Source organism: Octopus sinensis, linkage group LG10 (genome assembly GCF_006345805.1).
Source record: "Octopus sinensis linkage group LG10, ASM634580v1, whole genome shotgun sequence".
In the NCBI taxonomy this organism is placed as follows: Eukaryota; Metazoa; Mollusca; class Cephalopoda; order Octopoda; family Octopodidae; genus Octopus; species Octopus sinensis.
The window spans coordinates 17,846,878-17,874,381 of record NC_043006.1 but is presented as its reverse complement, the minus strand read 5'-3'; the positions used below and the strand labels follow the sequence as shown (position 1 = coordinate 17,874,381).

The 27,504-nt window shown below is 35.7% G+C and overlaps 1 protein-coding gene across 12 annotated transcripts in view; it reads right to left on the bottom strand.

Annotated features, from left to right (window-relative positions):
* Window positions 1–27,504, bottom strand: part of LOC115216453 (transient receptor potential cation channel subfamily M member 3) — an 841,279-nt gene that overhangs the window by 109,600 nt on the left and 704,175 nt on the right. For 11 of the 12 annotated variants that reach the window (XM_036506322.1, XM_036506319.1, XM_036506321.1 and 8 more), the window contains 4 exons: window positions 25,458–25,592; window positions 15,355–15,405; window positions 10,630–10,761; window positions 1,396–1,413 (listed from right to left, as the gene is read on the bottom strand). In XM_036506322.1, the coding sequence (XP_036362215.1) occupies window positions 1,396–1,413; window positions 10,630–10,761; window positions 15,355–15,405; window positions 25,458–25,592 (336 nt within the window). The remainder of the gene's footprint in view (window positions 1–1,395; window positions 1,414–10,629; window positions 10,762–15,354; window positions 15,406–25,457; window positions 25,593–27,504) is intronic. The other variant, XM_029785794.2, reaches the window with a different exon arrangement.

The window sequence follows — 27,504 nt, the reverse complement described above, 5'->3', positions numbered from 1 at the left end:
AAGGTAGAGAAAGAGCATGGGTGTATATAAGGTTGAAAAGGACCAATATCATTTTATCTACACAGGATCAAAGATACTAATACAAAATGAAGAAGAGGAACAGTAAATTCAGCATTTGATGAGAAGGTAACTAGGAAATTCTTAGTCAAATGGTGAATTTTGTTTCTAGTGAAAGCAAAACTGGGAAATATCAATTTTTCTTTCACTGCCTGACTAGTGAGAATGGAAAGTATCAAAATATGTAGGATATGGTCAACAACTATCATAAACCCTTTTGATAACAACTCATTTGAGACCGTCCCCTAGTTCTACAATATAAACTTCCTGTTTTAAAGTGATCTAAATTAAAACTTTCCCTCAAAATTTCATGTTTATAAACATTCCAAGCACCAGCTTAACAATGACAAAGTTATTTCAGTAAATTCATTATTTTCAAAATTAATTTAGCAGAAATATAGCACCAAAAAAAAAAAAACATAAAGAAGGAACTTTTTCGAAGGTAGATCCCATCAATAATCTTTATTTCTGTTTTTACGAAAATGAAGTAGTTAGATCCATTGACAAGCAACTCTTGGAGAGAAAGCTTAACCCTTTCATTACCAACCCGGCTGAAACCGGCTCTGGCTCTGTAGTACAAATGTCTCATTTTCAAAAGTTTTGAATTAAAACCTTCCACCAAACCTTAGTCACAATTTATGTTCCTAACACTAGCTTAATTTGCTAAATTCTTTCTTATATTTAAAGTAATTGAAAGAAACGAAGAACATCTCAAAATAAATACGGTAATGAAAGGGTTAATTGTCTAAGTAAATCTAAAACTAAATTAAATTTTGCCCTAAGCTTTTCTCATCATTTTAAACTAATCACTTTAGTATCATAATATAGAACAAGATAGGTCAGATGTAGGGAAAATATAATACATTTGGACATTGGTTTTTTTACAACTAGGTATCTTTATTTCTAAAACAAATACTTTAACTGTGAGACAGGCATAAACAAAGGTGTGCTTGTGCTGAGGAAGTGGCACAACACAATGACTGTGAGAGTGGTTGGAGTCAGTTGCCATGAGGTGCAGCCATATAAATGAACACTTGACTTTAAAAATACCTTGAAATGTAGGAGTGATTGACTTATGGAATTGCTATGGAAAACTTGAAAATATACTCTATATTTAGCTTCTATTAATTGAAAAATAGACAGTTGATTAAAAAAAAAAACAAATGTTTCGTAAGTTATATTATATGTCTAAGATATGTTGGAGTAATGCTTCGTTCTACAAGGAAACATGCATAATGAAACTGCCACTAAGAATAATAAACAAGGAAAGATTTAAATAGCTGTGCTAATGCAAAGTTGACACCAAAAGAAAGTGACTAAGAGAGAATGTGCTCCTACCTGAGCTGTAAAGTCCACCTACAAATGATGGAGCATAGGGCATCAAAGAAGATGAACAATTAAGAATAAAGAAGGTGGATATAATAAAAAGAAATATGATAGGATGATAGATTGAGAATGCGATATATGCGACAAAAAGATGAAAAGAAGAAAAAATTTTTTTAGGAAAATAAGTATGAAGGTCAAACCAAAAAGTTGAAGATAATTCTTTTGAGTTGCTCAGTACAAACATGACTTAAAATACCGTCTCATGGTCTGTAGCTTTTCTTTAGTTTCCACAATGTGTTCAAGAAAACAATGTTGTTACAGATGGTCAAATGATAATACTTGGTCTTAATTAGAATATATTACAACTTCATTGTAAACTCATCAGCCACTAATTAGAGGCTGTGCAGCGTCCTGGTTTGATCTGTCTTAGAACATTGGTGCCCTGACTGCAGTCGTGTAATTAAGACCATATTTATTATAATTACATCTTACAATAAGACACTTTCTAACAGAATTTGTAATATGCCAAAATAGATACAGAGTTTCTTCAGCTGCATGCTAAATCTAAGATCAAGATAGGAAAGGTGTAGCTGAAAATTCTGTAACGAGAAGTACAAAGCTTCTAGCTATTATTAGAAAAGTTCAAAATAACTTCCAAAATTCTTCCATTACATTTTATAGCTAAACACTACATAACAGTTAACTTTCCATATACTCGGATACTGTACTTCTGAACATCAAAATTTAATTTGTAATTGAAAACTAAATTATTTATTTTGTTTATTCATATTTTTATTTCTTTTGCTTTAATGAAATACAACTTAATATAAAATATTATGATAACTTGGCCAGGTAGAATGTCCAATAAAAATGGGTTTGAAGATGAATTAATGTTTTAGATAATAGAGGAAAACTGAAAACATATAGCAAATTCCTTGAATAAAATAACTGCTTTTTGGTATCATAGAAATAAATGCCTGATAGTGTATCTAATTTAGAATTATGGTGTGTAAAATATTTACAAAGTATCTAAAAAAAGAAGTATGGAGATATTTCAAAAATTTTTTCTACATCATCATCATCATCATTTAATGTCCGTTTTCCATGCTAGCATGGGTTGCACGGTTCAACCAGGGTCTGGTAAGCCATGAAGGCTGCACCAGGCTCCAATCTGGTTTGGCAGTGTTTCTACAGCTGGATGCCCTTCCTAACGCCAACCACTCCATGAGTGTAGTGGGTGCTTTTTACGTACCACCGGCACAGGGCCACAGGAGGCTGGCAAATGGCCATGATCGGTTGGTGCTTTTACGTGTCACCGAAAGTCCATTTTTCCATGCTGGCATGGGTTGGAAGGTTTGATAGGAGCTGACCAGCTGAAGTGCTTTTCAGGCTCCCTGTCTGTTCTGGCATGGTTTCTCTGGCTGGAGACCTTCCTAATACCAACCACTTTAGAGAGTATACTGGGTGCTTTTACACAGCACCAGCATGGGTGCATTTTATGTGGCACCAGCACCTATGTGTCCATAAGATTAGGGATGCTCAGCTGGAGAGGATTGCAGGGGCAAGCCTGTATGTAAGGACAACCATGCCTTTACTCAGCTTGATGTGTCTTTTCAAGTACAGCAAACCACCATGAGTCTTGATCCCCTGTCATCCCCTCAGTGGGTCCCAACATCTGTGGATCCTTTCTCACCAATTCATCCCATGTCTTCCTAGGTCTACCCCTTCTACATGTTACCTTTACATTATTAATAATATAAGGGCAAATAATTATTAATTTCAAAATCAACAATTATTTCCGGGTAGATTTCGGTATGTAAATATAACCATTATCAGTAGGAACCTTTTCCAGAAGTTATATATATATATATATATATATATATATAAAGGGCAAGCAACAGGTTGCTTAGCCACATACCGAAAAATTAGAAATAGCAGTCAAAGTTATTTCTATGTATATGTTATATGTGGAGTTATATTTGTAGAAAATAGAAATAAGTGGTCTTTGACTGCTATTTCTAATTTTTTAGTTTGTGGCTAAGCAACCTGTTGCTTGCCCTTTTTATTTATATATGTTACCTTTACAATTAGAGATCAGCACCTCTTGATGCAACTGTCTTCGTTCATATGCATTACATGGCTATACAGTATACTAAATGCTATGTTGAAAAGATACCAATGTTTTTTTTTTCCCCTTTCATTCTGTAACTGGTTTGAGTCAATGGACTGCAGACATGGTAGGCCACTACCTTCAATGATTTTTAGTTGATCATATAAATCTCAGTTCATAGTCTAATAATTACTTAATCAACCTCAGAGGCAAATATATTTTCTGTTTTTGACATACAGGGTATCTCTGCCATCCATCCAGTATAGACATCACACACTGGGCTTCTGCACAATTTCCTGTTTCCATCTACCAAATTTCATCCAGCTCTCTCTCTCATCTACAAGCTGTGAATTTCCGAGCGCGAGCAAGATAGGTGTTTTGAATTGCTATTTTGAATTGCTATTTTCAATTCTTTACTGACCATTCATAATTTTATCAAATTTCTCTATCTGTCTATCTTATCTAATCTTATTCATTTCATATCATTTCTCCTCGTATTAATCAACATTCGTATCTTCGCGGTGCAATCGCCCTACCCACCCCCACCACCAATACCAGATATCTATATTTTTGCTCCATCTATACCGGATGTCGCTTCTCCCACCACCATTATAGGTGTCTACTCTTCGAACCCCCCCCTCTTCAATACGCTATTTCACCATGCATTACCCCTCTCTCGATATCCTACGTTCTACTTGCCTAGAACCTGTCATCATTTCTCTGAACCACCCCTCCCCACTGGTGCTCCCCTATATTTCTGCACCCCCCCCCACATAAAAAGCACCATCCGAACGTGGCCGATGCCAGACCCCTCTGGCACCTGTGCAGGTGGCACGTAAAAAACACCCACTACACTCGCGGAGTGGTTGGCGTTAGGAAGGGCATCCAGCTGTAGAAACACTGCCAGACTAGACTGGAGCCTGGGGCAGTCCCGAGCTCCCCAGACCCCAGTTGAAACCGTCCAACCCGTGCTAGCGCGGAAAACGGACGTTAAACGATGATGATGATGATGAAGGCAGTGGTTTGACTAACATTATGGTAAAAGACACTTGTCAAAGTGCTATACAGAAGGACTGAATGTAGGATCATGAAATAGGTAAATACAGTTATGCCTACAGCATTAGAGAAGGGAGATAGTCTATTAAAATTTCAATAGTGAAAAACATTATATATGTATATATATATATATATATATATATATACACACATATACATGGTCTGATCAATAAGTATTTGTACTGTTGCTATAGTAACGAAGCTAAAACATATAGAGTGAAGCCACTTGGCACAGATCGACCTTGAACTCTGTTATGCATGTGCACTAAGTTTTAACATTCTAGTTCACATCCGATGTTTACAGCAGTGCTTGGAAGGAAGGTGTGTAGCAAGTGATTGTTGCATTGACCATAAAAAAGTTGAGCAGAGAATCTGCATCAAATTTTGCCAAAAGCTTGGCAATACCCGCTCAGAGGCCTATGCAAAGATTTCAAAAAGTTTTCATCATTCTCAACACAACCAAGGAGATCTTGTGCAACTGAAATCTGTGTGTCTTTTTGGTCAGCTGAGAGCAGTTTTGGCACAAACTTGGCAGACACATGTCTCACACCCAAATCTTCAGTGATAATGGACTGAACTGAACCGTAACTAATCTGCACATCCTCTGATAACTCACAGATGGTGATTTGACAATTTCCACTCACAGCTGCATGCATATTTGCAATGTTTTTCTCAGTTCTGCTGGTTGCAGGTCTCCCAGAACGTTTGTCAATATCAATATTCTTTTGGCCATATTAGAAACGGCTGAATCACTTGTACACTTGTGTGCAGCTCGTGCACTCCTCTCCATACACTTTCTGCAACTTTGAGTAGGCCTCTGAGCAGGTATCGCCATGACAACTTTCTCTGTCATGGCCAATGCAACGATCACACACTACACGCCTTCCTTCCAAGCACTGCTGTAAACAGCAGAGTCCAAGGTCAATTTGTACCAGTGGCTTCACTGTGTGCTTTAGCTTTGTTATTATGGCAACAGTCCAGATACTTACTGATCAGACCTCATATATATGTGTGTGTGTGTGTGTGTGTGTGTTGCACAATAAATATGTGTGTGTGTGTTTTATATATCTATATCATTGAGAATCATAAAATTATTGACTATCTCATTTAATTATTATGGTAAAGCAGTTCAAAAGTAAAAGTACCATTCCAATTAAAGTTTCAACACAGTTTTGTAATTTTCCCACATGGATTCTAAAATCAAATTCTTAATTAAATTCGAAGCTGAGTTAGAATCTAATACTGATTTCAAAATCTAGTCTAATTATATCCAAAACAAATGACAACAGTTACACACACACACACGCACACAAAATCCACCTATTTCCTCTCCAACCCTTAGGACTTTATGCTTGAAAGCAATCCAACTTTTTCAATAAATAATTATTTCTATGAAAATCAGAAAAAATAACCTTTTATGCAGTCATCCAAAAATCCAATTTTAATAGGGATTGGAAATTAAAAGCCTAGTTATAAGACAGATTAAGAATAATGGTATATCTGAAAGTGGCTGAGAGTTTATAAGTGTGAGGACATGTATGATTAAATATTGACTTTAATGTATGTATAATAAAATAGTTTCTTTAACAATTTGACACTAATGCACCTGAGTCTGCTCCTAATTCTACAATGCAAACTTCCATTTTAAACTAATCTAAAGCCTTCCACCAAAATTTCATGCTAATTTATATTCCAGACACCAGGTTGGATGGAACTTACACTCACCTCCTTATGAGAGCTCAAAATCTCTCATGGAAGGTCATCCAACCAAAGTACAAATATATGGGAAACTACCACCTGTGTCATCTCTTGTGAAAGGTAGAGGAGTCCAGTTTGCTAGACATTGTTGTAGAGCTGAAAACGAGGTAATTTCTACTCTTCTCCTCTGGAAACCATCTGCTCGTGATACCAGAGGGCGCACACTCTCCTACCCTGATGTAATCTCCAGGGATACAGGCATCCAGCAATAGGACCTCCATAATGTTATGATGGACCGTGAAGTCTGGCGTAACATAGTAAATTCCATTGTCTCAACCACGGTCGAACAATGATGATAAAAGGGGTAAAGTTATTTTACTATATTCTTTATAATTTTCACAATTAATTGGAACAAAGACTATATATTGCAACAGAAATTTGTTAATAATAAAAGGGTTGATAATTAGAGAAAAATGTTTCATTAAAATTCAAACCTCCCAATGTTACAAAGAAATAAGCTGGATTTGCATAAAGAAAACATTGAGAGTAAAAGATATGAAGATAACCATGCATGCACATTCACATACACACACAGACATGCATGTACCAAACATTCCCAAATATTCTTTTTGTCTTTTTGAATTAACAATGAAGAATCAGCAATCAAATGGTTACATATGTAACTCAGCTGAATACCATTATTCCACAGGAAAATATACAAAATTAGAGACGAAAAATATATATATATATATAAATTGCTAATAGATAAAAGTGATGAAATGCAAAATTCATATGTTCCAAAATTTTGTTAATAAAATAAGTTTAATTCAGATTCTTCAACAGAATATTCAACTATGTAGAAATATGCCAAACAAGGCAAAGCCAAGGAAACAAAATTCTTCAAATTAGTCTTCTTTTAAGAATGGCATATAATCAGCATGCTAAAATTATTTCTTTGAATTGAGACATTTAATAGAAGAAACGGTTTCGAATTTTAACACTTTCAGGCATTAAGCAACCTGCACCAAAAATTTTGTCATAATCAAAAGATTAAATAGATTGAAGTATTTGAGTGTAGCTTTTCATTTCAATTCTCAATACAGCAGTTTACAAAGTTGTGTTAAGAAAGACAGCAGTAGCATACCAGCAATTTGGACGCACCTTTTGGTGGCATTGTTATACTACTATAAATGGTGCCGAGTGTTGTAAAGAATGGCAAAGCCAGCATTAATTCTATGGGCAAGAAAGAACCATTAATACTAATCCAATTACATACAAGTAAAATCTTAATGTTTCTTCAAAGAATATCAAATTGAGTATATCCTCAAACATCACACATTTATAAAAATACCAAATGCTATTATGTATTATGTTTTTCTTATAACAGACTACAGATTAAAGTAATTTATTACATCAATCAACTTCATCTTATTCACTTTATTTGACTACTTTGGATGCAAGTATTACAATGATCTTCAGTAAACTGCTTTGTACTAGAGCAGTAAGTTGATCTATATTCTAATAGAAAACTGCTCTGTATCACATCAGTAAACTATTTTGTAATGATAGCAGTAAACTACTTTGTTCTACAGCAGCAAACTGCTTGTGTTATAGCAGCAGACTACTTTGTATGAAATGTATATTAATAGACAGGACAAAATTATGATATTTAAGAGTTGATAGGTTATCGGACAATAAACTGAAGCTCCGGCATGTTGTGTCATTGACCGAGGCACCTAGCTTTCAACACCCTTGCTCATTGAGCCATAAATGATTCAAAGACAAATTCAAAAGTTATATAAACAACAATGCTATACAGTGCCTTTGACCAAAAAACACCCCCCAAAACTTTGAACCATCAACAGTCCAGTCTAACTAAATATAGATGCAAACTATATATATATATATATATTTGTGTGTGTGCCTATATATATATATATATATATATATATATATATATAAAATCTATAAATGGTACCAACAAGTCTCTGTTTTTCTATCTAAACCATCAACATCATGGTTCTAATACCATTATATTTTAAATTCACCATGATCATGAAAGTCACAAGTACTATTGTTGTAGAATATCATTTTCTCTTCCTGTTTGACCATAATTAATATATGATCTTTCTTTTTCTATTTTTTAGATTTCAATGCTAAATATAAATATAATTTTCTTTATAATGTAACAAGTAACATTCCAGAAATACAAAATATAAAGTTATTGAACCAGTAGCACAGAGAACTGAGTCATTCAACAGTATCATTAGGTCCAGGCTGTTAATCATCAGATGTACATGAAATCATCATCATCATCATCGTTTAACGTCCGTTTTTCATACTAGCATGAGTTGGACGGTTCGACCGGGGTCTGGAAGCCAGGAGGCTGCACCAGGCTCCAGTCTGATCTGGCAGTGTTTCTACAGCTGGATGCCCTTCCTAACGCCATCATTAACCATCAAAGATAAGAAAAGGGCAAATGTAACAAAAATAAAGCAAATATTAAAGCGACAATAGTCATATCAGCTTTTAATAGAATTTTCAAATCTATTTAATTACAATTATCGATAAAATTATCACATGATATATTAGTAGGGATGCTGGCTTGAGGTTTGGTAACAACAAGTTTGATCAAATTTTAAGAATCGTTCTTAGGATTCTCGCAGAATACAGGACTGCATTTTTTTGCAAGTTGACAATGTGATGCACAGTTTCTAATAATTGTCATCTTGGAGATTTTAGAAGACAAAGATGAGACTTGTTGTCCTCATTGTAGTCATCATCAAGTATTTGTTTCCTCTTCACTGCTTTTGATAATGTTTCTAAGAGAAACCAAAAGGAATATAAGACCAAGATGAAAATAAGATGAGATTAACGATAAGAAAAATTAATAGCTATGAATTTCACATTATGCCAAAAATAAACAGCCTTCACTGAACTGTATTATATTCCCAAGATGATAATAAGTCAGAGATAAAATTATTTGATCAGCAAACCTTTTATTATTGTTATGGTTAGCTGCATTAATGAAGTTATAAATAGGCTTTTCAGAAATAACACTAATCCTATGTGAATTAGAGAAATATATTCTTATAAAACAAGTTCACTGCATGTGTGCGTATGTGTGTGTATATATATATATATATCTACATATATCATCATCATCGTTTAATGTCCGCTTTCCATGCTAGCATGGGTTGGACGATTTTGACTGAGGGCTGGCGAACTAGATGGCAGCACCAGGATCCAATCTTGATCTGGCAGAGTTTCTACAGATGGATGCCCTTCCTAACACCAACCACTCCGAGAGTGTAGTGGGTGCTTTTTATGTACCACTGGCACGGGGGCCAGTCAGGTGGTACTGGCAACGACCTCGCTCAAATCTTTTTATATATAAATATAGTGTACATTTAAAAACATAAGAGATGGCCATAACAGGACATATGACTTGCTAGAAAGAGTAGTTAAACTACAAACCACTAATTAGTGGTAATTTCGAAAGGGAATGAAAAATAAAAACATTGTTTTTATATATAATCAATAGATCATATATCCAAAAAAAGAAGCACACTCTAAAGCATTAGAGAAGTAATTATTTTAGGAAGTTAAATGCTATGGCCAGTCATAGAGTGACCATTGGTCCTGCACCTATAAAGTGCTTAGCAGTGTAGGTGACTTATCACTCTCAAATAGGTAAAGGCATAACCCTTTGACCATTGAGTCTAATGAGTCACTTATAATGCTAAGTGCTTTATAGGTGCAAAGCCAATGGTCACTCTATGACCAGCCATATCATTTAACTTCCTAAAATATATATACTCTTTTACTCTCTCTCTTTACTCTTTTACTTGTTTCAGTCATTTTGACTGTGGCCATGCTGGAGCACTGCCTTTAGTCGAGCAACTCGACCCCGGGACTTATTCTTTGTAAGCTCAGTGCTTATTCTATTGGTCTCTTTTGCCGAACCACTAAGTGACGGGGACGTAAACACACCAGCATCGGTTGTCAAGCAATGCTAGGGGAACAAACACAGACACACAAACACATACATACATATATATATATATATATATATATATATACATATATATGACAGGCCTCTTTCAGTTTCCGTCAACCAAATCCACTCACAAGGCATTGGTCGGCCCGGGGCTATAGCAGAAGACACTTGCCCAAGATGCCACGCAGTGGGACTGAACCCGGAACCATGTGGTTGGTTAGCAAGCTACTTACCACACAGCCACTCCTGCGCCTATATATATATAAAACTTTTTTTTTTATATACACAGTGATAACATTTTGTTGAAATGGATATTTGATGACTGTTTAATTGTGACATTTGTTATGTTAGAAAAAAATTGCAGAAAATGAAAGATACTTGCATTTTTCTTAAGAGCATTATACTTTTGACGGAAGCTCTTTTTTAGGTATGATGAGACAAAACCGCCACCCATAAGATGCTGGAGCACTAAACCAATGTCTGGTAGAGTACAGCGATAACTTGAAGCAACATTCTAGAATGATAGAAAAAAAACATTAATAGTTATAAACTACAATTTATAACATTGTTACAGTATGTATAAAAATCATAAAAGCTTGTGACCATCTGGCTTCCTGAAGAATATTAAAAGTGTAAAGGGAGCAGAAACATGAAATTAAATTTTGCTATTATTTTAGAAATGAAGTTATATATCTACCAAAAAAATAAAGTTGGTATTTTTTTTTGCAAGTCACATAGCCTCAGTAAAGAATTGTTTCAAACACATTCCTAAAGAATGATATATAAAACTGCTGTCCACAGTTAAGAGCAATGAAATTTTGAGTGGATATATTTGATTTCCATAGTAAAAGGGTTAAAGGGGATCTGCATGTTTTGGCTTGATGCTTGCTGACCTCTATACTGTGTAATTATTGGTTTCAAATTTAGGCACAAGACCAGCAATTTCAGAGGGGGGGAGAAATAAGTCCATTACATCAACCCCAGTGGTCAATGGGTACTTGTTTTATCAACCCCCAAAAGGATGAAAGGCAAAGTTGACCTTGGTGGAACTTGAACTCAAAATGTAAAGACAGATGAAATACCACTAAGTATTTTTCCTTGTGTGCTAACACTTCTGCCAGCTCACTGCCTTTCTCATCATCATCATCATTTAACGCCTGTTGTCCATGCTGATTTGGCATGGCTTCTACAGCTGGATACCCTTCCTAATGCCAACCATCCTGAGAGTGTAATGGGTGCCTTTACATTCAACTGGCACAGGTGTCAGTTGCATGATACTAGTATCTGCCATGATTATACTGTATTATTATTGATATCTAACAGAAGCAAAAAATCACAAATTTTTTGTGAGAGCAGCAAACACGACACCATTGTTGCCTGAATGATGTCCTGCAGAGACATACTGAGGTCCCGTGTGTTCACGACACAACTTAGGTGACAACAATGACATGTTAATGTCATGTGTCACATGGTGGTGTTAATGTGTGGAATAATATATACACACATACATGCATATGTGTATATGTATGCATGCAAATTTTTCGGAGGAGGGTATAGTTGATCAACTGGTAGTAATTTCATTGACCTTGGATGAATAAAAGGAAAAGTTCACCTCAGCAAGGGCCATAACTAAATATAGTACAGCATTTTGTCCAATGCTCAAACAATTCTGCCAATTAACCCTTTAGAATTTAAACCAGCCATATCCAGCCCCAAATTTTCTACCTGTTTTATGTTTAAGCTAGCCAGAACTGGCATCTCACACCTATCAAACAATGTCATTCAAAGCTTAAACAATCACATCATTGGAATCGCAATGCATGATTAATTCAAATCAATGTGAAGGAATATAAATTACATTTGACAGAATAATCTGAATTCTAAAGGGTTGAGTACTCTCCACGTGGTATAATTATTCTAAGGATGTCTTTGATAGGTAAGAAGCTAAATTGTATAAGGTGTTAGATATTGAGACATTTATGGCTCTCCATAAAGCATTAAACAGCAGATTCAACAACCATTACTGGCAATGACTTTGAGAACTGCATTCAGAAAATTTCAAAGCAATTCCCTGATTAGCAAATTCACATAACAAGCACTTAACCAATCAACATATTCATCAAAGATAATTAGGGCTAAATGCAAAAAGTAAATCTTAAAAGTTTAAATTTCTAGTCATTTGAACATTTGATTTTTTTTATAAGTCCTTAATTCTTTTGATGCCAAACCTATCTGAGACCACCACTGGTTCTATGATACAGAAAACCTCCCAGTTCAAAGTGTTCATAATTAGATTAAAACCTCCTAATATAATTTTATGCAAGAAACTTCCTATTATCTAAGTTTAACATATTTAGAATAAAATATTGAAAAGCATAAATTTCACAAAGTATGTAATTTGTGCTCAGCGGTTGTTTCAATTGCATAAAACGTAATTAAAACACATAATTAATTTAGTTAAAAGTGATGTACTACCCATATTATCACTAATATTTTAAATGAATTATGCATTTTAATTATGTAATTACATAAATGTTTTTTATGCAATTGAAATGGCCATTGAGCATAATTAAATTATAAACCTTATTCAAAATTTACACTTTACTCCTTTTTATCTTAAATATGTTGCTCTCAAAAATGTGCCACCAGTTGAGTATTTAATTGCCATGGATATATTTTTGATGTTTGTACTTCAATACTATATACATTTTAAGTTCTAAACACCAAACATATAGGCTGTATATTTCGTTAGAAATATAATAAAAAAAAAACTTATATGTTAGCAGTCATTTTATTTTATTTTATTTATTAATTATTATTTTTTTTAAAGAAACACAATCCAAAGATACTGTAAATTTGGAAACTGAGAAACAACAAATAAACTGTCATACATGAGTGAGCATGGTTGATAACACTTTACTGTGTCAGTCAAGCAAGCACAACCACACTGCCAATGCAGTAAGAGTCAAAGCATTAAAATTCTGTGAGTGCAAATAACTAAGTCTCTTCATGTAATTGTTGTCTGATGCCATTGCTCCAAGCAGTCAATTAGGAACTGAGAAACTTACAGGCAAGGATTGCATGAAAAGAACAAGAAATATTCAGATAAAGAAAAAAAGGGCCTCTTAAAAAGCAGTCTTGCAAGATATACCTTAAACCAATAATTTTCTTGAATTAAAAGTTTTGAATAAGGTCTTTTTTTTTTAAGAGCAGCTTATCATCTACCACCTAAATAAACATGTCGAAGTTCATAGAATACACTAAATGTGAACAAACTTTAAATAATGCCAAGATTGAAGAGTATACCATATGTTGAGAGCCTCATTTGAAAGTGATGAAAACACTCTCTTACACTCTTTTACTTGTTTCAGTCATTTAACTGTGGCCATGCTGGAGCACTGCATTTAGTCGAGCAAATCGACCCCAGGACTTATTCTTTGAAAGCCTAGTACTTATTCTATCAGTCTTTTTGCCGAAGTTGGGGGGGGGGAAACAAACACAGACACCCAAGCATACACACACACACACACACACACATATATGACAGGTTTCTTTCAGTTTCTGTCTACAAAATCCACTCACAAGGCTTTGGTTGGCCCGAGGCTATAGTAGAAGACACTTGCTCAAGGTGCCATGCAGTGGGACTGAACCTGGAACCATGTGGTTGGTAAGCAAGCTACTTATCACACAGCCACTCCTATACTGTGACTGAAAAAAAACCCAAAAAACAAAGAGGCCTGTTGTCAACTATGAACTTAACACGTCTGTAATGAAGAGGCTTAACTCTAACTTCCCAGTTTAGAAATCCTTTCAAAGTTTTGGTAACGTCTTTATATTTTTAAAACAGATTTTGTGTGCAATAAGTATATATTTTTAAGCCTTTATTGATCATCATGATGTTAATTAATAATTTTGACATTACCAAATATGTTAATTGGTCAACTGTTTGGAGAAGAATTTTTTAATCAGTATATTGTTAGTTGGTAATTGTTAGCGAATTGCTGCCACTGAATTCTCTTATGACCATTGAGAGGTCAATTGCATGCGTGTGCGCATATGTATGTGTGTCAGTCATAATTAACTGTAATGGAATTACAGTCCATTATTAGTCATGCTAAGATGAAATTAGAGTTTCATATCTAAAATAACACACAAGGTAGAAAAACACAAGACACAAGGTTGAAAAACACATATTCTAAAGTTTTTAGGCTTAAAACATTGCTGAAAACAGCAAAGAGAGAAATACCCATCACACAACAATTAGATATATTTGGAACCATATGTGGATGACGAAAGAGCAGAATGGGTCTGCCCAATGTGGCTTTTGATTATTTTTTTATTTCTGAATTCACAGATTTGAAGAAAACTTTCATAAGTTTTGTATCCATGAGGAGTGGAGAAGCTAACAGAAAATGTGTTGCTGCTTTGGTTGTAAACTAATAAAGTGTACTCTTCTATGGTCTAATTCTTGCTGAAATAGACAATGACCAATTTCTTAAGATTCCAGAGTTTATTCCATTTTCATTTATTAGCACCTGGGTAGGATATTCCATTCTACAAAAGCCTATCAGAATTTGTAGGGAAATTCAACTTCTGAGCATGCTATTGGTTTGTTGCAGGTGGCTAAGTATATAGATTGATCGCTAGCCACTAAACCTTTTTAATTTTCTCTCTCTGCTTATTTCTGTGTTCCTTTCTGCTGAAGAGCGTAGGCTCGAAACATAAAAGACTTTTTCACCTCCCGAGTGTTAAGCTAATACATCTGTTTGTTGTTTACACACCCATCTTTGTCTTTTGTTTTTTTTTGTTTATAGTTTTTCCAACTATACAGAAATATACTTAACTGATATAACGAGTTGAGGGCTACATCAAGAGAATTGTTAAATAAGAGAAGGATTTGAATATTTTTGAGCACAATGATGGCAAAAAGGAGATCAAGTATTATTAAATATTCTAGCTTAATACTTGTAAACTTGCATTAATAAAATAACAAAGTATTATAATGCTTTATAAGCCAGGGATAAACTTTAGAAATAACATTTCAAGTTCTCAACATCCATGACAGTTCAGGAAAAGTTGGCAATAGCATTTTTCTTGCAATTCTTACCTTTTTAACATCACGTATAAGGTACCGGAGAGTATTTGTTGGTCCATGTCGCTGAAAACATTAAGAAAAGGTATATATTATAAAACAGTAACTACACACACACACACACATTAGTATGGTTTACATGAAGCATTGTCAAATACTGGGTCATCCTGTAAGTAATGCAGGTTTTTCAATTGCATGAAGTAAAAGTTGGAAGGGGACAGGATAAACTACCTGCATCAACTTACTATAAAAGCTGGGAGTTATTTTACCTTGTACTTATTCTTAGTGCAAGGTTTGAAGAGTGCAGTTCGATTTTAACAATTATTTTTACAAGGCTATAATGGAACATATTCGGCATATTTTGCTTTATGAGTTCAATAAAGGCAACAACACAATGGAAAATGTGAGGAATATTAATGCAGTATATGGGGATTGGACAATATGCATAAGCCAGTCTAACTGTGGTTCCAGAAATTCTGAGCTGGAAACTACAGCCTAGAAGATGAGCCTAGTCCTGGAAGATCTGTAGAGGTCAATGAGGATGTTTTGCAATCTCTGGTGGAACAAAATCCCCTCGTAAATGTTGAGGAACTAGCAGACAAGCTTGGATTTGGTCATTCAACCAGTCATTTAAGTCAGTGCTAGAAGAAAAATGACCATCTTTGGTTTCAAGATGAAAGGTGTTCTTCCATCAGGATAATGCTCAGCCACATACAGCGAGGATGACATTCCAAAGGCTAGAGCAATTTGAATGGAAAACGATGCTCCACCTGCCATATTCGCTGGACACTGCTCCATCTCATTATCATTTATTCTGCAGCCTTCAAAATTATTTGGACAGAAAAAATATGAATTCTGTAGATGTAGTCAGAACAGTAGTGGAGAAGTATTTTTCATCACAGACAAGTGAATTTTGGAAGGGGAGCCTTGCAAGTTTACCAAACAGAGGAAAAAGCATTGTAGAAGATGAAGAAGAGTATATTTTATATTAAAAAAGAACTTTGTTTATCTTAATTTTGAAAAAAAAAAGTATAAAATAAGCGCATCATTTATGGGTTGACCCAATATATGTAAATGTTTTCAATTTTATTCTTTTAAAGGCCAAAACAATGCAAATTATAAAAATAATACAAGGTTTTCTGTGGAAGGTGTCCAAATACTGAAATATTGAAATACCAGATAAAACTATCAATCTATATTTTTATATCTTGCATGGTTTCGGCTCAGATTAATATCCCCTCTGTTCTGAAGCTGGAGTGATTATCCAGAAGTGATGGGAAGAGACCAGATGGTCTTATCCTCTGTCCCTGGGTAAGAAGTTGGTGCCTCATCTGGGACACCGTGATCTGTGACTCTTTTGCTCCCTCTCACATCCTGGATGCTTCAGTAAATGGGAGGGCCACTGCTTTCCTGAAGTATTGGAAATTGGCAGTGAACTGTCTTTTCCAACCTGTGGCATTTGAGATGTTTGGAGGGATTGCAAAGTTCTTGTCATCGTTGGCAGTTTGCCTCACCAAGGTGTCACATGATGTCTGTGAGGGCACTTGGCTTTTCAAATGCCTTAGCCTCACCATCACCCATGGTAATGCTGCAAGCATGCTGGCTTACTTCAGTAGGTTCCATTGAACCTTGTGGTCTGCAACCAATTGAAACACTTGGTGCTGCATTGATGTTTTTCCTTTCTTTTTTTCTTCCTCCCTTTTTTCTTTGTCTTCTTATGTGCTACATATGTATAATGATAATAATTATAATAGATCATTATAGGCTAAATCATATCAAGTTGTAAGAAACCTAGTTCTGTACTCCTTGTTTAATTGTTAATTTATACTTATATAAAATGCAGTAATTGAATAGAAAGGCTTGTTTAGAGTGAAATGGTAAAATGCATTATCTTAAACATTTAAAATGGTTATGATGTAAAACTTAAGCCTTGACATTTATACCAAACTCCTTTCATATTAATCCACTCAAGACCACCCTTGTTTCCAAGCAAGGTAATATTCTTCCATGTCCAAACATGTTCTCACAGAATATTGGAGACGAATGGCACTGTTTGTACGAAACTAACACTCATTTAAAACTCACACATGATGCCAAGACAAGAAGACAAACATACATAGACACACACCTGGCCTGGGGCTATAATAGAAGACACCTGCTCAAGATGTCATACAATGGCCTGAACCTGAAACTACTAAAACACATAGCCACACATACACACACATATTATAGACATATATATTTGTCTGTATACAAGAGAGAGAGGGAAACAGTCAGATGGTTTCCTAAGAAATATTTGCAACAAAACCATATGTTTAGTGGCTAACACACACCTATCTCACAATAATCAAATCACAATCACATTTTATGTTTTTGAAGGTCATGTATCTATGCATACACAAGGATATGTATCCTGAAATTTTACACACAAAAATAATTTACGAGATCTGAGCATCGTTATTACAAATTGAAAAAAAAAAATTATTAAAATAAAATGAGGTTTGACACATATATACATATTTTCTAAACAATCATTTTCTCACTATTATTACTGCCAATATAAATTCTTCCTCATGTCATGTTAAAGACAAAAAGAAACAAAGCCTTCTAAAGGAAATTCTTTTCTTATTTTCGAAAAATAATTTCACAGATCTATGAAATATGAAGATATCTTAACCTTTTTGTTATCATATTTCTGCTTTTGCTTGAATTAATTTTGAAAATAACGAACCTTGTCATTATTAAGCTGGTTTTTGAAAAATACATTAGCATTAAATTTTGATGGAAGGTTTCAATTTAGATAAATTTAACCCTTCTCTTACCATATTTCTGTCTAAATATACAACCTTTATTTCAATTAATTTTGAAAATAAAGAACTTATTAAAATAATTTTGACGTTATTATACAGGAACATAATTCAAAATAAAATTTTGATTGAAGGTTTTAATTTAGCTCATTTTAGAACAAAGAATTTGTATATTAGAACCAAGAATGGTTGCAGATGGGTTGATATTGAAAGGGTGAAAACACGAAGTTTGTATCATAGAGCCAGGGTCAGTCTCATCTGGGTTGGTATCAAAAGGGTTAAATATTGAATTTAAACCTGATTTTAGCAGGTACTGAATATCGGTGAGGTGTTTTGGTTTAACAAATTCATCTGAAGGAGCCATACCCAATACAACGCTTGAGCTGTAACAGTTATTACAGGATGTGTTGTTTATAAAGCCATAGATTGCTGTTGACATCCCCCAAAATCATTTCATGTAGATGACAAATGCTAAAATTTTATTATCAGTTGATGCTGAAATTCTGTCAGTTCACCACTAGATAGCACTGCCATTCCAAGTCATTGATAAACAAATTGGAAGGAATATTTTTTTCTTGCATGAAATGCAAAACAGTAACCAAATCTCTCTGAAACCGTACTCTACCATCTTCGAAAAAGAACGCATATGATAGTGTAATCCTGCCCATAGGTAAAAGACAGGATAGTCACAATTGAGATTCATTTTGTCATAGCTCTGTTAGATCAGAAATGTGACCTGGAGTTAAACAACAATTAGTTTTAGTTGAAGTGTTGCTATTTCTCTTCTACTGATTCCCCCTTTTTTTTTTCTTTTTTGTTGTTTCCATATCAGGCACAAGGCCAATGTTGATCATTTTTAGAGGGGGCAAAAATTCTATCCAACTTATTACTAACACTAACACAAGGCCAGGTGTTTTAAGGAGGAGACAACCAATTGAATTGATTCCTGTATATGACTGGTGTTTTATTTTATGGACTCCTTTCCTTCAAGGATAAAAGGAAAAATTTCACCTGAACAGGTATTGAATACAGAATATTAAGGAATATAACTAGATATTGCAAGGCATCAAGACACTGTCTTTGTTGCTCAACCAATTCTGCTATTCAGTACATGTAACACTTTCAGATAAAGAATAATTATAAATTTTTTTCAAATAATAAATTGAGAGAAATGGAATTACTAAGACCATATTTTTAACAGTCTTGTTTCTTCTAACTGTTTCATGGGAATACCAAATAATAGACAAATAATAGACTGTGGAAGTCTTCAATCATGACATCATAATTTTCACATGTTGCTAAAGAGATCAGATAATATGAATAAATCAATTGAAAGTAATTACAGTAGCAAATTTTCTTTATGGCTAAAGACTATTTCCAAGCGCCCACACAGACTGTCACTCCTAAGAAGTTTGTCTGTTGAGAAACATTAAAACTGTCAAAAACAGAAATTTCTTCTTGTAACTAATTGCAAATTAAAGAGAACACAGATGCAAAACAAAAGCAAAAAGGACAAAATTGCATTCAATATATTGTACGGAAGTTGGATATCATTCAGAGACTGTGTCAGAAATTGAACTTAAAATGTACGATGGAGATGATGTTTCAGTCTTGTTGAGGACAAGACAGTCTCTCTATTCATGGTACCACAATGCATTCAATACATTCTGCAAAGTGGTGGGTGTAAGGAAGGCATCCAGCTATAAGGTTCTCCAAGTCATTTAGGAGAGCAGCAACTCCAAATAAGAACCACGTCAGATTGCAATAACCTATTTCTTTACTATCCACAAGGGGCTAAACACAGAGAGGACAAACAAGGACAGACAAACGGATTAAGTCGATTATATCGACCCCAGTGCGTAACTGGTACTTATTTAATCGACCCCGAAACGATGAAAGGCAAAGTCGACCTCGGCGGAATTTGAACTCAGACCGTAATGGCAGACAAAATACGGCCAGTAATTTCAAGCAATGTCAACTCCAAAAGGATGAAAAGCAAAGTTGACCCTGGCAGCATTTGAACCCCAGTGACATTTTGCCTGGTGTGCTAACAATTCTGCTAGCTTGCCACCATACAAACGAGAAAGTAATATTGCAATTTAAAGACTACAGACCAGCGTAGGTGTAGCGCCATGTCTATTCAATCTAAATAATTCAAATATTTCTTCTTATTCAGACTGTTTCTACAACATGCTCACAGAATAAGCAGCTGTTCAGCCATTGTCAGCCAAAATATGCCAAATAAAATATGTAAGAGTTTATAAACATGAATGTAATAGATTGCTTAGCTATTCAGGTATATGATGATGATGATGATGATGATGATAATAATAATAATAATAATCATCATCGTTTAACGTCCGCTTTCCAGGCTAGCATGGGTTGGACGGTTCAACTGGGGTCTGGGGAGCCCGAAGGCTGCACCAGGCCAGTCAGATCTGGCAGTGTTTCTACAGCTGGATGCCCTTCCTAACGCCAACCACTCCGAGAGTGTAGTGGGTGATTTTATGTGCCACCGACACAGGTGCCAGACGAATCCTTTCTACTATAGGCCTAAAATTTTGGAGGAGAGGGGACAGTTGATTACATTGACCCCAGTATTCAGCTGATACTTATCTTATTGACCCCAAAAGAATGGAAAGCAGAATTTGAACTTAGAATGAAGGGACGGACAAAACACTGTAAGCATTTGATTGATGCAATAAGGGTTCTACAAGCTTACCGATTTGATAACAACAATAATAATCCTTTCAACTATAGGCACAAAACCTGAAATTTTAGGGGAGGGGGATAGTTGATTACATTATGCTGAGACCCCCCTTCGGTCGTGACTGACCATGGGATTGCACCTAGAAAGTTACCTTCCCAGGCATAAGTCTGGGCAAGGTTGTTTATGGAAGACCAGCAGTCGCCCATGCATACCGGCCTCCCCTCTCCATGCCACCAGTGTTATCCAAGGGAAAGGCAAAGGGGCCGAAAGAGCTTGGCACCAGTGACGTCGCAACTCACTTCTATAGCTGAGAGAACTGGAGCAACATGAAATAAAGTGTCTTGCTCAAGAACACAACACACAGCCTCACGATCATAAGCTTGATGCTCTAACCACTGAGCCATGCGCCTTCACTTAATAATATTAATCGCAATAATAATATTAATAATCCTTTCTACTATAGGCACAAGGTCTGAAATTTTGTGGGGAGGAGGTTAGTTAATTACATTGGCTCCCAGTGCTCAACTGGTAATTAATTTTGTCAACCCTGAAAGAATGAAAGGCAAAGTCAACCTTGATGAACTTTGAATTCAGAACATAAAGACGAATGAAATTCAGCTCAGCATTTTGCCCCACATGCTAACGGTTCTTCAACTTCACTGCCTAATAGTAGTAATAATAATAATAATAATAATAATAATAATAATAATAATAATAATAATAATAATAATAAAAAAAAAATGCTTTCTAATTGATGTATCAATACCGGCAGATGACAACGTGTCTCTAAAAGAAATGGAGAAACTCTCAAAATACAAAGACCTGGAAATAGAGGTAACTAGAATGTGGAACCTGAAAACAGAAACAATTCCTATCATAGTAGGTGCATTAGGCATGATAAAAAAATATTCAGACAAATACATAACAAAAACACCAGGACTTACAAACACATATAACATACAGAAAATTGCACTACTAGGCACTGCACACATCCTACACAGAACACTTTCCATACAATAACCATCAGAGCATCACAACAAATCACAGCACATACCCAAGGCACACAGAGCTGTGCTCGGTAGTGAAGTGAAAGCATGCTATAAAAATAAAACTACTGAATGATAATAATAATAATAATGACGATGCTGTTATTAATAATATTAATAACAATAATAACTGTATTGTATTGAGAATATAATGATGGCAGATCTTCACAAGACAAGAGAAAATGAACATAAAACATGAATTAATGAATGATGATAGCAAATGAAATGGTATTGATTATTTCACAAGCCACTGCAAAGTGAGATAACACAGGTGAACCAACTGGAAGTAATTATGGTAGCATCATCATCATCATCATCATCGTTTAACGTCCATTTTCCGCGCTAGCACGGGTTGGACGGTTCGACCGGGGTCTGGGAAGCCAGGGGCTGCACCAGGCTCCAGTCTGATCTGGCAGAGTTTCTACAGCTGGATGCCCTTCCTAACGCCAACCACTCCGCGAGTGTAGTGGGTGCTTTTTAAGTGCCACCTGCACAGGTGCCAGGGGGGTCCGGAATCGGCCACGATCGGTTGGAGCTTTTAACGTGCTACCGGCACAGAAGCCAGCCAAGGCGGCGCTGGCAATGGCCACGTTCGGATGGTGCTTCTTTTATGTGCCACCGGCACTGGCGCAATGAATGCTAAAGGGTTAACCATTTAGCATTTAAACTGACCATATCCAGCCCAAATACCCAACTTGTTTTATGTTCAAACTAGTGAGATCTGGCCTCTTGCACATACCCTACAATCATCATCATCGTTTAAGCATGCTTTTATTTATTACTAAGTACTATTTCTAAGCACCGGTAGTACTTCTGTTTCACCCCCAAAAGAAGTTTGTCTGTTAACAAGCATCAGATCAATCAAAATAAGAGATTGCATTCTGTAGTTAGTTGTAATATGAAGAGAATATAATTTTTATTTTCTTATTTAGAAAACAAAAACAAAAATAAAACAAACAAAAACAAACAAACAAATGAAAAGTACAAAGATTGCCGGTGATTGATTTATAAATTATCATAAACATGAAATATTTCAAAGTATTAAAATGAAAAAAGAAAAAATATTAAACAAGATGCCTAAAACAGCATATCCGTTCTTTAAATATTTTTCAAGTATATAAAACAAGCAAAGAAAATTGCAAAAGTATTTCTGCATTGGAAATATATACACACACAAACACATGCATGTATGCATGCATGTGTGTGTGTGTGTGTGTGTGTGTGTATAGATAAGTTTTTAAGATAGAATATCCAATAATATGACATTTAGATGTCATCTGATAAGGTCTGTTTAATTTTATTTATCAATACCCATGTGATATTTCCAATATCCAGTATGGTTGAAGTAAAATATTTTCACCCAAATGATTCCAGCCCCTGCCTGTGAATGCTACTGGTTCTATGATATACATCCTGATTTGAAGTGATTGAAGTTGAAACTTTCCATCAAAATTTCATGTTAATTTATATTCAAAACCAGAGCTTAATAATGGCAAGGTTTTTCTTTTTTTTTTTTTGCTAAATTCAATCAAAATTTATTGAAACAAAGGCAGCGAATTTCAACAGAAATATGATAAAAGACATTAAAGCAACAAATATTTAATAGATAAAATTGTCAGATATATCAATGATATATTGACAAATATTTTAATCAGTAAATCCCGCCGCCTCGACTGGCTTCCAAGCCGGTGGCACGTAAAAAGCACCAACCATTCGTGGCTGTTGCCAGCCTACCCTGGCACCTGTGCTGGTGGCACCTAAAAAGCACCATCCATACATGGCCGATGACTGGCTTCCGTGTCGGTGGCACATAAAAACCACCAACCGATCGTGGCTGTTTCCAGCCTCCCTTTTCACCTGTGCCGGTGGCATGTAAAAAGCACCCGCTACACTCACGGAGTGGTTGGCGTTAGGAAGGGCATCCAACTGTAGAAACACTGCCAGATCAGACTGGAGCCTGGTGCAACCTCCTGGCTTCCCAGACCCTGGTCGAACTGTCCAACCCATGCTAGCATGGAAAACGGTCATTAAACGATGATGATGATGATTTATATAAGAATTTAACTCCAGCTTGAGAACAGAAGAACCAAACTGAATTGCTTTCTTTGACTCTTTAGCATTTAATCTGGCCATATCTGGCCCAAATATTCTACCTGTTTTACACTCAAATCAGCCAGATCCCATCTATCACACCTAACCTAAAATTTAATTCTAAAAATATACAACCATGTCATCAAAATCTTGAAGTTACAAGATAATACATGATTATTCAAAACAAAGAGAATAAATAACCATTACATTTGACAAAATAATCAGAAGGCTAAAGGGTTAAGGTTATGAAATTGTTTTTAAACTGATTACATTTTGCATAATAATGATAACAATGAGAGCTCAAGTAGAAGAGGTTCAACTTCAACTAACAATGCATTAGCTAATCTTAAGCATGAAATGATATTTAAGCAACAACAGTAATCCTGAAGTTTGTTTAGCTGTGTCTGCAGGTTGAACCTCAACCTTTTCAACTTCAATTGATCATTGTTTTAACATCCATTTTTCCCTGCTTTCATGGCTGGGATTGAGTTTATTAAGGCAGGTTTTCTATGGTTGGATGCCCTTCCTGTCACCAACCTTCACCTATTTCCAAGCAAAGTAATATTTGCCCATGGTCATACATGTTTTTGCAGAATATTGGAAATAACTGACACTGTCTGTATGATATGACAATGGTACTGATTTACAACTATCATGTGATATAAAGACAAGGACACACAGACACAAAACACACTCATACGGTTATAAAATTGACAAAAAAATAAAACATTTTATGTGAATGACATAAAACTTTATGGCAAAGACAATGATCAGCTTGAAGGCTTAGTATGCCTTGTGAAAGTATTCAGTGATGATATTGGGATAGAGTTTGGTATTGGTAAGTGTACCAAGCCCATTGTCAAGTAAGGGAAATTGAAAACCTCAAATTCAGCTATGTTCAGCACAGTTATGAAAGCACTTGAGCAGGAACAAACCTATAAAATGAAGGTTCTGGCATTCAAAATTCAAGCATGAAAGAGAAGATGAGGCAAGTATGCTGTAAAAGAATTTGCCAGAATTTGAACTCAGAACGTAAAGACAAACAAAATACTGCTAAGCATTTCGCCTGGCATGCTAACGATTCTGCCAGCCTGCTACCTTAATAATAATGCATTAATAAGGTAGGTAAGGGTTCTAGCAACTGGCAGCACATTGCTGTTAAAGACTCTATGATATGGGATTTACATAGGATGGTAAATACATTATTTTATAAACACAAAATATCACCATCACCATTTTTATACACACAAATATTGGGCTATAGTGTAAAGTGCAAGCTTAGCTCTGTGGTTAAGAAATTTGCTAATATGGTTTTTAGTTCAACCCCACTGCATGGCACATTGGGCAAGCATCTTCGACTATATGCCAGGCTAACCAAAGCCTTGTGAATGGATTTGGTAAACAGAAACTGAAATGAGATAAATGAAGTAAATGCAAAAAGCAAATAACAGAATAGTGCCTTACCGTATTATAGAGTTCTTCAAGTCGTGGAATAGTGAGAAATGTTCTCATGCTAACGCCATTCTCCAGAAGGAGTTTAACAAAATCAACTCGGTCATTGATCAGTGCATCCATCATAGCTTGCTCCAGGGATCCTTCCTGTTGAGTGAAGTGAAAGAAAGAAAAGGGTTGAAAAACAACAAATCATATGTATACTCACTTATACTCACACCTATACTCACATATATCCTCCTCATCATTTAACATCTCTTCTCCATGTTGGCTTGGGTTGGATGCTTCAATAGTATCCAGCAAGCTGCAGGGCTGTGCCAACATCCAGTGTTAGCCTTGGCATGTTTTTTTAGAGTTTAAGTTAAGTTTTTGGCTCAAAAAGCAAGGCCATGTAGGGGGACATGGAGTTATGTACAGGGAGGGTGTTCATTCAAAGAGTTCAGGCCATTTCTGGTCAAGAGAGACTTTGAACCGAGTGGTCGTCGGCATCTTCACTATCTCGTCTGGCAGCTTATTCCACGGATCCGCAACCCGGACGGAGAAAGCCCCTCTCCTTCGATTGAGATGAAATCGTCGCAGATAGAGCTTTGCGGAGTGACCCCGCATCCGACACTCTGGAGCAAGAGTGAAGAAGAGCTCTTTCGAGAGTTTAATGCCCTTCTTAATGCCAAACATCTTACAGTGTGTACTGGGTATGTTTTTTGTGCCACAAGCACCAGTGAGGAGAAAAAGAAAAGGTAACAAAAACCTTGTGACTAAGTGTCTGATGAGGAGGTGGGCATCAACAAGGGGTAGGTGGCTTTATGCCAGGTGCTAAGATGCTTAAACTATGATAGAACAAACACAGGTATCTTGCTATAAGAGGAGATATATGTCTACCCCGCATTATAAGAGTGAGTAGTAGTAATTGGGAAGACGAAGAAGAGAGATGGTAGTGATGGGTTGCCAGAGCAAGCTCTCAAGATTAATACTCACTAATATACACATGTAGATTCATGCAAATACCTGCATCTGCACCCTTTTCAAAGTGTTGCACTCTTATTTCTTTATTGCTCACAAGGGGCTACACATAGAGAGGACAAATAAGGACAGATAAAGGGATTAAGTCGATTACATTGACCCCAGTGTGCTACTGGTACTTAATTTATTGACCCTGAAAGGATGAAAGGCAAAGGCGACCTCAGCGGAATTTGAACTCAGAACGTAACGGCAGACGAAATACTGCTAAGCATTTCTCCCAGCTCACCGCCTTAAGTGTTACACTCTTGCCACCAAGAAAGCACGATTCAATGTGTGCTTTGGAATGGTTTTTACAGTTCAATGCCTTCCTAATGCCAACTGCTTTATAGAGTGCACTAGGCGCTTTGTACATGGTGTTGGCACTGGCAAGGTCACCATATAACATGCAACACAAGACTTGTCAAATGCAAAGGGTCTAGTATTGAGGGAGGTGGCCTTATACAGAGTGATGACGTGTGTGTATATATATATATATATATATATATATACACACACACACATATACATAAATACACACACACACAAACATACAATTGTACCTCTTGGAAGGGTAATCTGTCAATAAACCTTCCATACACACACAATCTGGTAGGTTGGCAGAATAGCTATAGCATCAAATGAGATATCTTGGAAAATATTCTAGAGATCATTCCATTCTAAGAGTAATGTCTTCAAAAGCACTGGCACCAAAATGTAACAGCCTTTGCCTACCCCTTGGACATTATCAGTGGTGTACAGATGAGAGACTTACTACATGGGAAACTTCTGGTCCTGCATAAAAAAGAAAAAAAAAACCTTGCCCAAACCTGTACCTTGAGGAAAATTCCTCTGTGGATCCATGGTTGTACAAGGCATACAGAGGTTTTTGAATATCTTTTTGTATGTTTTTACATCTGTTTTTCCATGGCTGCATGAGTTAGATGACTATATTATAGAGACACTGTTTTTACAGTAGGATACCCTTCCCGCTTTCTACATAAGTAATATCTTATTTCACTGGACTTCAAAGATGCAAAGTAAGCGAATAATTTGACAAAAA